We start from the raw sequence: 12,010 nt of genomic DNA on the forward strand, positions 1-12,010 counted from the left end.
ATGTAGACTGTGGTTAGAAGTTTACCATTGGCTGCCAGCCAAAACTATTGTGATTGGTTAAAAGTTTTTTTTCCCTTTGTGCAGAATTATGACAGTTTCAGTCAGACCTTTCTCCTGCACTGGCACGTTGATGAAATGAAGTGAACTATGAAACAAATATGGCTCCTCTCTGAAGCTCTGAAGCTGCTCACTGATGCTGCAGATATACAGTACAACAGGCTTTTTGTTATTTGGTAAGTCCCACTTGATATTCTTGCCTGGAAGCCAGAATTAGACATTCAATTTGCTGCAGACTGCTGGAAGGATGTGGTCAAAATAATGTTAGACTCCTCTAATTATTTGCTGAATTTCAATTGTAAATTTGACCAAGTTACACGACAATGAACCGTGACAATGTGCTGATTTTCATTCCCTTAACAGAGAACAGCACAAGCTTGCAAAAATCCCTTCTCGAGCTGCCGTTTTCCATCCAGGAGCTGCACCGTGGCCAAAAACCTCTCAAAGTAGTTTACCCTCCTGACTAACAGAAAACGTCCTGTACAGCTCAGAGCCGAGCCGACTCTCAGGTTGAGTCTATTCTAATCCTCTGTGTTCTCTCTGCTCACATTTTACCCCTTTCTCTAAGGTTTGTACTCCAGCAGTGTGACTGCTGAATAGGCACGCTTTTTTTGTGCTTTTTTTTTTTCTGTCACAATACTTGCCAGAGTTCTTAAAATAGCCCTGCTATCTGTTTTCACTAAGCGTCAAACACAATGCAGCTCCAACTGTACAAAGGCCAATATCTCGCAAACAATAGCCTCCCTAATTACAATAAGCTGCTACAGTAAACCGCAGAGTTCACCGGGTTCGCAGACATATAGGAATCAGGAAAGAAATAATCTGTGTTGAAGTTATTGACAACAATTTGATTCCCAGCCAAAAGTCTTGGGAGCAGCGTTTTTTCCATTCACCCCAGGGCCTTCACGGTAAACAACACGTGGCTTCACAGAGTGAGAAATAAATCACATTTCATGTCGCAGTGTGTCTTTTATGTTTTTGAACTTGCCTTGGCTCCATCAGGTCCACTTTGTCCAGCCTCCCCATCGATGCCCGACTCCCCCTGATAGACGGATCATAAAAAATATTATGGCTGCAATGTGTTTTAGTGTTACGAGGACAGTAATAACAGGAAGCAAAAGCAACTCTGGAGCAAGTAAAACACTGGTAGAACTGTGTCCGAGCATGCTTAAAAAATAAATGTACTACTTGGTTTATTCATGTCTACTTTTGAATATTTTTAACAAAACATAAGATACTCACTCTCTGGCCGATCAGACCCTGCTCCCCGATGTTTCCAAACAGACCGACGGCCCCCTGTCAGGAGAAGAAGCATGGTGTTTACAGTCAGCGGTGACGTGTTGTATTTTTTTTTTTTTTAAAACAATTTATTTATTAACATTTTTTCATACAGTTTACAGCATCAGCAACGGCAGTACAACTTCAAATTCCACCCACTCCCAAATCAGGCCCCAAAGGCCAACTCTTGCCCTAATCCCTAATAATAATAATAATAATAATGAAAAATAAATGAATAAAATAATAATAATAAAAAAGGATAATAATAACAGTAATAGTAAAGTAGATGATAGATAAATACAATACAGAAGTAAATAATAGAAAAATAAATTAAAACCAAAAAATGATATAAAGAAAGTTCAAAGCACAGTAAATTACATTCAACAAAGGTCATGATATCGGCTTACTGACAGTACTCAACTAGTTAACTGTGAGGAGTTATCCAGATATGTTTTAAGTCACTCCAGCATTTTTCGTGTTGTATCTTTTAATGTACGACCTTTGCTCCCATCCAAGATTTCAGCTGATTAGAAGAATTTCAGATTATGGCTGTTTTGTTTCCAATACAAATACTGGTAGGATTATTGATGCCTAAGTAGGTAGAAGCAGTGAGAGAGAATGGTATGTTGGCAGATTATGAGACAATGAGCCCCTGGGCACAGGAATGCAGAAGGCCACACCACCTCTCCTACAAAGGAGCCGAACACAGAGACTCTATAGTTGTTGGCCTCTTTTCACTGTTTCATATCTCCTTGCAGTTGCTTTTCATCTCTCTGTGGTTTTACGCATCTTTTTTGGTCATATTTTCTCTCTTTATGGTTGTTTTGTGTGAATTTGTATTTGTTCTGGTCTATTTTTCTTTACTGTGGTTGTTATTCCTCTTTTTGTAGTAGTTTTGTATCTCTTTGTAGTCTTTTTTGTATCTCAGTAATTTTTTTGTGTATCTTTGTAGTTGTTTCCTATCTTTTTGTAGTTATTATTGTCTCTTTGTAGTCTTTTTGTCTCTTTGTAGTTGTTTTGTGTCTCTTCATAGTCATTTTGTATCTCTTTGTAGTTATTGTTGTCTCTTAGTAGTCTTTTTTGTCTTATTAATTGTTTTGTGTCTCTTTGTAGTTGTTGTGTGTCTCTTTGTAGTAGTTTTGTGTCTCTTTGTAGTTGTTTTGTCCGTTGTTATTATTGTCTCTTTGTAGTCTTTTTGTATTTCTTTGTAGTTATTATTGTCTCTTTGTAGTCTTTTTTGTATCTTAGTAATTGTTGTGTGTCTCTTTGTAGTTGTTTTGTCTCTTTGTTGTCTTTTTGTATTTCTTTGTATTTATTATTGTCTCTTTGTAGTCATTTTTCATCTCTTTGTAGTTATTATTGTCTCTTTGTTGTGTTGTTGGTCTCCTTACAGCTGTTTTGTGTCTATTTGTGGTTATTTTGCCCCTGGTCATAGTCATTTTTAATGTTTTTGTGGTCTCTATGAAGCTGTGTTGCATCTCTTTGTACCCAGATTTCACAAAAGTTGGGATGCTGTGTAAAATGTCAATAAAAACAGAATACATCAAATTCAGAAATAGTGTATATATTGAATTTGTTCTCTATTGAATTGAATGTAGCTTGCAAAGGAATTGCAAATCACTGCAGTCTGTTTTCATTACATATATCACAGAGTCCAAACTTTTTTGGAAGTTTGGAACTTTTTTGTAGACGTTTTTGGTCTCTATGTCTTTTAGTGTCCCTTTGAAGTTGTTTTATGTTTCTTTGAGGTCATTTTTTAGTCTCTTCCTGGTTGGTTAATGTCTTTTGTTGGAACCAACTACATTTGTATGTAGGTAGCAAACCAGCTTAGTTAACTGTAGTCTCTATTAACCAAGTAACCAATTCTGACATAGTATAGAAGGTGCTCCCCCTCATGGCCAGAACCATTTAGTGCAGCAAAGGTTGCTCTGACGTCATCATCTCACACACGTTAAAGGTAAAACAGAAACATAATTAAACCTTCACCAGCCCAATATCTCAATAATCAAATAAAAATTTCAGCAGCATGTCGTGATCTTCACCTTCTCTCCAGGTTCACCAGGCAGTCCTCTCTCTCCATCCTTCCCCGGCGGCCCCTGTGTCATAAAAACAGTCACAGCCTTTACTATTTCGGTGCCAGCATAAAAGTCAGTGGGAGTTCTTTCACCAGCTGTGTGATCAAACTCACCCTGGGACCCATCTCCCCCAGTGGCCCAATTGTTCCCGGTGGCCCTGCTGGTCCCTGCGGTGACAAAACACAGGCGTCAATAAAAAAAGGTTAAGAGCACTCTCTAATCTTGGACAAACGCCTCTGAAAGTGACAGTAAAGGAGGAAAAATGTGAAAAGAAATAAGAACCAGGCAGAAAGTGTGGATTTGGAGAGATAAGTTAATCTGCAGGGCTAAGAGCCTTCAAAACACTGAGCCAAAGCTTCTGTAAGTGATGGAAACAGGCCTGCTGTTATAGAGACACATTCAGGCTACAATAAAGCTGCCTCTCCAGGAAGGGGATGGTGTAAATCAAATTGTCTCACACTCACTACTTCTCTGCTTGTGTCTAGCGAGACTTGGGCAGAATGAGAGAAAGAGGATTAGGTTGTTCAGGGCTTTTTGACCAGGATATGGGTTTCTAGGAAGCACTGAATAAAAAGGTGTCACAGTAGAAATTCAGAGTTTATATGCAAAAGGGGAAGAAGAGTTCACGCTCAGTTCACTTACATTAAGACAATTCTTTTCTTGTGTTACAAGTTTTATCAAGTTTATGTTTATATATGCAGATGAGGCATTATATGACATTTCCAGAACATTTGATAAAGCCAGGTTCAAAATTCTTATTTAATTTCATTGATATATTAGAGTCAAAGGTTTTTACAGAGGGATGTTTTGATATATCCCTTTTTATCTCTCCATAAATCAGAAAATACTCTCATAACACAACGATTTTCATCATGATCTGAGGAATAAAATGTTCAATAAATCAAGCTATGAAGATTATATGATCAAAATCCTCATTAAAAATGTTCAGAATATAGATGGGAATTAAATTAGAGTATGAGAAAAAACACTTTTTAAGATTTCTTATGAGGTGAACAAGGTTTTAAAAAAATTAACTTATAGATATCACCATGAAACCGCCCCAGTTGATTATTTCCCATTGGTGTTTTTTTTGTTTTATAAGTTTTTTTAAATGGTATGTTTAAATATGTAAATGAGGCATTATACATGCTATTTTTTGGTAAATTTCGGAGAAATCTACAAATGCAAATAGGCAAAGTGTCATAAAATCAAACCTACATGTGAATTTTGGTTTTATTTCCACTAGTCTGAAAAAAGACATGTTATGAAAGCATTTTAGCCCAAAATCTACAAACCGTCAAGTGCATGAAAGAACTATGCTTCTGCCTGTAGTGCATGGTCTGAACAGATTATGCAACTTCTGACGTTTATATAATTGAACCAGATGTTATAAAAACAGAAGAAATAGAACATTACCATTTAGTGGGAAGCAAAAATAAACTTAATTAAATAAATAAATAAACTCACTGGCTCTCCTGCGATTCCTTTGGCCCCTGGAGGTCCTGAGGGTCCTTGAACACCCTGAAAACAGTACAGGTGTTTATAACACACACACTACTAGAGTTCATATACATGTTGAAAAAGCTACAACACCCACTAGAATAACAGCGTGCCACACAAGCCTCACTTATCCACCACTGTTCCCCAAAATGAATCCACCCCAAAAATCAAGACTGACCTAAAAGAGACCTCTGTTAGCCCCAATCACTTACTGGAAATCCCTTAGGCCCAGCTTCACCTGGCTCGCCAAGATTTCCCTGCAGCGAAATGACACAAATGGAAAAATAAGTCACATTTTAATGGTGTTATTTGTTATTACATGTTAACTCCATGGAGGGTAAAGGAGGCAAAGTCAGCATGAGACCAGGGCACTTTGTTGTTTGTTTTTGTGTCTTTGGGCTTCACATAACAACCGAGTCATGATGTAAAAGAACACAGAGGTGATTAAATACAGGCCTGCAAGTAATGATTGGTTTTATTGTGTAGGCTTCAGCTTTCAAAAAATAGTGAAAAATATCAAACATAAGTTGAAAGAGCCCAGAGCGATATCCAAATTACTAATATTTGTCCCACAAACAAACGATATATTACATTTGCAATGATGTAAAACAGACAAAAGCAGCAAATCTCTCAGGAGAGCTTGGAACCAGTGAGCTGCAGGAGACAGTCTCACTCTACTTCAAATTCTGATGTTTTGGGGGTTTTTTTTGGGGGGGGGCCTCTTTCTGTTTTCTGTCTACTTCAGCATAAGTAAACGATTTAAATACTTTTTTCCACCACAAAAAAGGATAAACTGATTATGAAAATAGTTTCCTTATTATATGAATCATCATTTTTGCACAAATTAAATATCTCCAGAAACACACAAAATTCTAACCTCACTAAGAACTAATTGTAAGATTGATAACAGAACAGTAATCCTAGATGAAAAGAATGAATGAAGATGTGCATCAAACATACAATTTTGCTGTGTAAGTGCTTCTTTGTGCATGATTTAAAGAGGCGGTTGTTCTTTTCACTGGGACAAAACTATCAACCATTCTGTTTATCCTAGCTACTAATTCCTGGAGGACTTCAAAAGGCCACATGTACCCAGGATCCTGTTAATACTGCTAATAATGTAATTACTGCTCCAAGGGGGGAGTGAAGGAGCCCAATTTTTCTTACCATCTCCCCGGGGAGGCCCAATTTTCCTGGTGGACCATCAGGACCCTGCGAAGAAAACATCCAACTCAGTTAGCCGAGCTCTCTGAAATCCCCCAGAGCTGAAATGTTCCCGACTGCCAAGCTCTACCAGCACCATCAATATTTGAGTGCTCTTTGATTTAAGGTTCTGTTGTTAGATTTTGCAGCTTACAAACAAAAGAGTGTCCTCTAAAGAGTCTTCAGATGTTAAAAATAGTTAATAATTACAGCCTGCTGAACAAAGCTGCTTGTAAAAGTCCTCATGAGTTGTTGTTTTTTTTTCTACTCTTTTACATTTTGGGCTATTTTGTTTATCCAAGATTTCCCTAGGACAGATTTGATGTGTGCAATTAGGAAGGCCAGACTTTTCTCCCGGGCAGTTTTGGCAAGGAAAGTAACATCGAAGAGCCGCAAACTGGAACTAAATTTAAGACTCTGAAATTGTTTTTTTTTAATCATTGTCAACTCTAATTTGCTGACCATGTGCTCACCTTTACTCCAGAGGACCCTTTCTCCCCGACCGGGCCATCAGGACCCCTCAGACCCTATAGAAGGAAATAAAAGTTGTCACTGATAAATAGCTTTGGAAAACTTGGCCTTTAACAGACCCGAGGCACACGTTGTTTAACATATTAAGTCAATGAATGAAGGCACTTAATCTCCATTTTTGCCATCCCTACTTAGCGGAGCCTGGGAGGCAGCTCTCTCTCTCTCTCGGTCTCATTGTGCGCTGCGGTTCAGCTCACATAGCGGAGACACCATCAAAGATTGTGGCTATTTTGCAAATACTTGGCATTTGTGAATTAGCTCCGAAGCATGCCCAATCCGCACTGTGTAGACTTTGTCCCCGTCTTTCCACGATCACACACAGTGGCACCGCCGGCACACTGGGGTTATTGTAATGGCGGCTTAGGAAAAGGTCACAAATCCTGCAGCTGATTCATCCCTGCCTGTAAAATTTAACCAAACTACTTACTGACAGGGAACGTTAGAGGGCTGACTGTGTTTCTTCTGCGTCTTATATAAAACGGATTCAAACAGAATACATTTTCTACCTATAGAAGGTCTTGAGATTTCCTTTTCCTTTCCTTTTGCTGCTGGTAATAACAGACAAATTAGTTCAAGAGTGTTGAGGGACTGAGACAGAGTGCTGTTTAGTTATAAGCAAAACTATTGCAGAGCTGAGCAATTTATCAATATTGTATTGTTATTTCGATATGAGACTAGATGTTGCTATCTGTTTTTATTCCTCCAGAAATAAGAAATTGCTCAACAGCCAGAGAAAGACACAACGATTTTCATCATGATCTGAGGAATAAAATGTTCAATAAATCAAGCTATGAAGAATATATGATGAAAATCCTCTGGAAAAAAATGTTCAGAATATAGATAGGAATTAAATTAGAAAGTTTGTTATGTAACTTAGTAAGAATTTCTGTCTCTGAGTATGAAAAAAAAAACACTTTTTGAGATTTCTTACGAGGTGAACAAGGTTGAAAAAAAATTAACTTATAAAACAAAAAAAATCCACTAATAGGAAATAATCAACTGGGTTAGTTTCATTGTGATATCTATATGTTTTTTAAAATGTTATGTTTAAATATGTAAATGAGACATTATATATGCTATTTTTTGGTGAGTTTTGGAGAAATCTACAGATGCAAATAGACAAAGTGTCATAAAATCAAACCTTTTTGGATGTTTTATTTGAAAAAAGAAAGCATTTTAGCCCAAAATCTACAAACTGTCAAGTGCATGAAACACTTTTTGAGATTTCTTACGAGGTGAACAAGGTCTAAAAAAAATAAAAAATAACTTATTATATTGTAATATTATATTGTTATTGTGATATGAAACTACAAGTTTTCTGAGGGTTTTCATAGTATAATATCATTATATGGCACATCTGATGTATTTTCGTAGCTTTAAAGCCTGGTTAACAGTAAATTGTCAATGTCAATTCCAACTAATTTCAGGTTACTTACGACTCCACATTACTCATGATTATCTATCCAAAAATCTAATTGTGTAAGTATTTTCCTTATGGAAGAGGATTGGGGCCAGGTAGGAGAAAGAAAAATAATGAGAGGAAGATTTTTTTCTTTTTCATTGTGCGGTTGGAGAAAAAATTGAGAATAAATTCATTGAGAATAAAGTTGAAATACAATTTAAAGAAAAAAGTCTAAATGACGAGAACATTTGAGTTCGGTAAAGCTGAAAAGATATTCACAAATCTGTTGTTCCTGTGTTAATAAGAGGAACAATGTTTTACAGCATGGGTCTCAAACTTGCGGCCCGCGAGCCAACTGCGGCCCTCGTGACGATATTTTGTGGCCCTCACCTTGATATGAAAGTTTAATGTGAGTTTTACATGAATGGCAGTTTACCGTGTTGTGTGTGGAAGGTCCCTTTAATTACTTTTTTTTGGTAATTTTGTGTCTTTTTTTGGTAATTTTGTGTCTTTTTTTTAAGTAATTTAGTTTTTTTCATTTTGTGTTTTTTTTTGGTCATTTTGATACTGCTTCCAGCGGCCCCCAGGTAATTTGAGTTTGAGACCCCTGTTTTAGACTTTTAGGACTTAAATCCCCCTACACATAAATTAGCTATTCTTGGATGTAGGTGACCACAACTATTGTTTTCAGAAAATCAGGTTTCATGTAATTTATGTGAATTTTTTAGACATATATTAGACGTATTGAGGAAAATCAGGTTGTAGCTTGCAGTCTACTTTATTAAAGTTAAGGTTTTGGCCCTAAACTACTTTTTGATTGTAGCTTGTGTACACTTGATGGTAGTGGTCAGAATTGTGAAATTTAACATGAAGTAAAACAATTAATTTAATTAAAAAAGGCTTTCTGAATCATCAAAAAAAAGTATTTTGAATTATCACACAAATTAAGCATTTTGTGTCTTTTTCTAGCTGTTTTCAAAAACATGTTGTTATACAGAGAGATCAAAATTAAATAAAGATTGTAAAAGTCAATCCAGTTTTTCTCAAGGTCCCTTTTGTCTAATATAGAGTGAATTTTGCAGACGAGAGGGGATCATTTTGTTTTTATTTCTAGTGCAGTTAATATTTTTTTCCAATCAAAACACACTGTTATGGTACTCGGGGAGTCATTTGTCTTATTTCAAGTTATTGTCACGTGTTTCAACAAAATCTTGGGAGGGTAAAAACAATATTGACTTATTAAGATCGACATGTTTTATAGTGCAGACATGCACCATCCTTCCCTCTATAATTAGTTTTCAGATGAATTCAAGCATAACAGGCACATTAGCCGGAAACTTACTTACTTTCCCCTGAGCTTTCTCTTTTTCTTTTTCTTTTTTAAGAGCACCAATTTTGGGGCTTTTTTACTGAAGAGTACAGTGGAAAAAAAGCCTGAGAAAAAAGGACGGTAATGACTTGTTTACATATCTGAGAAATGCATCACATGAAGATTGAAACGTTGCTTAAATTCGGGGCATGAGATTTTAGCTTTTAAATGAAATTAAATGACAGGGTGACATGATGCTGAAGTGTGATTGGCGTATGACTAAACCCTCTCGAGGTAAAAAGATATGAGAGCAAACAAAATGTAAAGTAACAGGATTGGATCCATCCTCCAAATAGCTGTCACTACTTTTCTCAAAAAACCCTATGATTCATGTATTGCTTTCGCTTCTTTCAGGAACATAAACAACACATTTTTGCCCTGAAGAATAAAGCTTTTATCTTCTTTTGTTTTCGGAGGCAATATCACAATTTGAATGCCAAAACTTAAAGCAGAGGAAAAGGGTTGTTACCATTTTTCTCCTCATTCTTGTTGACTTGGAATGACTTCAGCCGACGTAATAAAGAGGCTGGAGTTTAATCGTGCTGGTCTTAATTCTATTTTCCAAAGCCTTGATGTAATTTTCAGCTATTATAGTTATTAAATATTACATTTGTGACTGCTTGTGCTATCAGGGGAGCCGTGTAAAACCAATCAGAATGAAATGCTCTAATTATACCACTTATTCATGTTAGATCAATTATTCATTCAGTCCAATGATCCTGCTGTGCAACCATGGGCTGTTTTCCCAAAGTAGAACACTCAATTATGGAAAAGCAAGCGAACACTGGAATCATCCGAGCTCATGGCTGACACAGCCACGCACACACACATTTCCTTGTTCAGGAACCCCTGGGTGGTTTGGTGGGACACACTTCTTTGTATGATTGAGATTCGACTTGTTGATGCTATGCACAGACATCTTTGTTTTCTTTGGAGAAGTTTGCTATCAATCATTGCACTGCTGTTTTCGCTCTGCACTTCTAAGATTTATTAAACTATCTGTGGATTCAGCGGGATTTTATTTGTTAAGTTTGGGGAGTCTCTGCTCTTTCATGGGCTGATAACTGCTCATATCACCTTCTGTAACTTTACATAGTTTTTCCAAATAAGCTATTTCTGCAGCTGCTGGGGATGGAAAATACATGATTTCCTCTTCAGCAAACCAGCAGCTATAAAACAGGCCTCAAAATAGTCTACAGCCAGGCAACATGCTGATATGACATGCTATCATGCTTATGTTTTGCAATATATTTTAATATTTACCATGTTCAGCACCTTATTTTAGCATGTTAACATGTTAATATTTGCTTATGTGTGCAAACATGGGCTGTTAACTACTGTTAACTATAAGCTATTTCTGCAGTTGCTAGGGTCTGAAAATACACTATGTCCTTGACAGCAAACTTGTTTTTTTTCTTAGGTAAGACCTACCAGCAGCTATAAAACAGGTATCAAAATAATCTACAGCAAGGCAACATGCTTAAATGACATGCTATCATGCTCATGTTTTGAGTATTTACCATGCTCAGCACCTTAATTTAGCATGTTAACATAAAATTTGCTTATTTGTGCAATTATGGGCTGTTAACTGCTCATATCACACCTTCACCTTCTGTGTTTACATAATACTTCCAAATAAGCTATTTCTGCAGCTGCTGGGGATGGAAAATACATGATTTCCTCTTCAGCAAACCAGCAGCTATAAAACAGGCCTCAAAATAGTCTTCAGCCAGGCAACATGCTGATATGACATGCTATCATGCTCATGTTTTGCAATATATTTTAATATTTACCATGTTCAGCACCTTATTTTAGCATGTTAACATGTTAATATTTGCTTATGTGTGCAAACATGGGCTGTTAACTACTCATATCACCTTCTGTGTTTACATAGTTCTTCCAAATAAGCTATTTCTGCAATTGCTAGGGTCTGAAAATACACTATTTCCTTGACAGCAAACTTGTTTTTTTTCTTAGGTAAGACCTACCAGCAGCTATAAAACAGGCCTCAAAATAATCTACAGCCAGGCAACATGCTTACATGACATGCTATCATGCTCATGTATGACAGGCAGAATATTTACCATGTTCAGCACCTTAATTTAGCATGTTAACATGTCAACATTTGCTTATTTGTGCAATTATGGGCTGTTAACAGCTCATATCACACCTTCGCCTTCTGTGTTTACATAATACTTCCAAATAAGCTATTTTGGCAGCTGCTGGGGATGGAAAATACATGATTTCCTCTTCAGCAAACCAGCAGCTATAAAACAGGCCTCAAAATAGTCTTCAGCCAGGCAACATGCTGATATGACATGCTATCATGCTCATGTTTTGCAATATATTTTAATATTTACCATGTTCAGCACCTTATTTTAGCATGTTAACATGTTAATATTTGCTTATGTGTGCAAACATGGGCTGTTAACTACTCATATCACCTTCTGTGTTTACATAGTTCTTCCAAATAAGCTATTTCTGCAATTGCTAGGGTCTGAAAATACACTATTTCCTTGACAGCAAACTTGTTTTTTTTCTTAGGTAAGACCTACCAGCAGCTATAAAACAGGCCTCAAAATAATCTACAGCCAG

The 12,010-nt window shown here is 36.7% G+C and overlaps 1 protein-coding gene across 1 annotated transcript in view; it reads right to left on the minus strand.

Moving 5' to 3' along the window:
* Positions 1-12,010, minus strand: part of col27a1b (collagen, type XXVII, alpha 1b) — a 96,940-nt gene that overhangs the window by 24,215 nt on the left and 60,715 nt on the right. The window contains exons 29-36 of the mRNA XM_059336972.1: positions 6,587-6,640; positions 6,078-6,122; positions 5,123-5,167; positions 4,878-4,931; positions 3,524-3,577; positions 3,378-3,431; positions 1,300-1,353; positions 1,046-1,099 (exon numbers count right to left, since the gene is read on the minus strand). Of these exons, the coding sequence (XP_059192955.1) occupies positions 1,046-1,099; positions 1,300-1,353; positions 3,378-3,431; positions 3,524-3,577; positions 4,878-4,931; positions 5,123-5,167; positions 6,078-6,122; positions 6,587-6,640 (414 nt within the window). The remainder of the gene's footprint in view (positions 1-1,045; positions 1,100-1,299; positions 1,354-3,377; positions 3,432-3,523; positions 3,578-4,877; positions 4,932-5,122; positions 5,168-6,077; positions 6,123-6,586; positions 6,641-12,010) is intronic.

The sequence above is a fragment of the Centropristis striata genome, chromosome 7, assembly GCF_030273125.1.
Source record: "Centropristis striata isolate RG_2023a ecotype Rhode Island chromosome 7, C.striata_1.0, whole genome shotgun sequence".
Lineage (NCBI taxonomy): Eukaryota > Metazoa > Chordata > Actinopteri > Perciformes > Serranidae > Centropristis > Centropristis striata.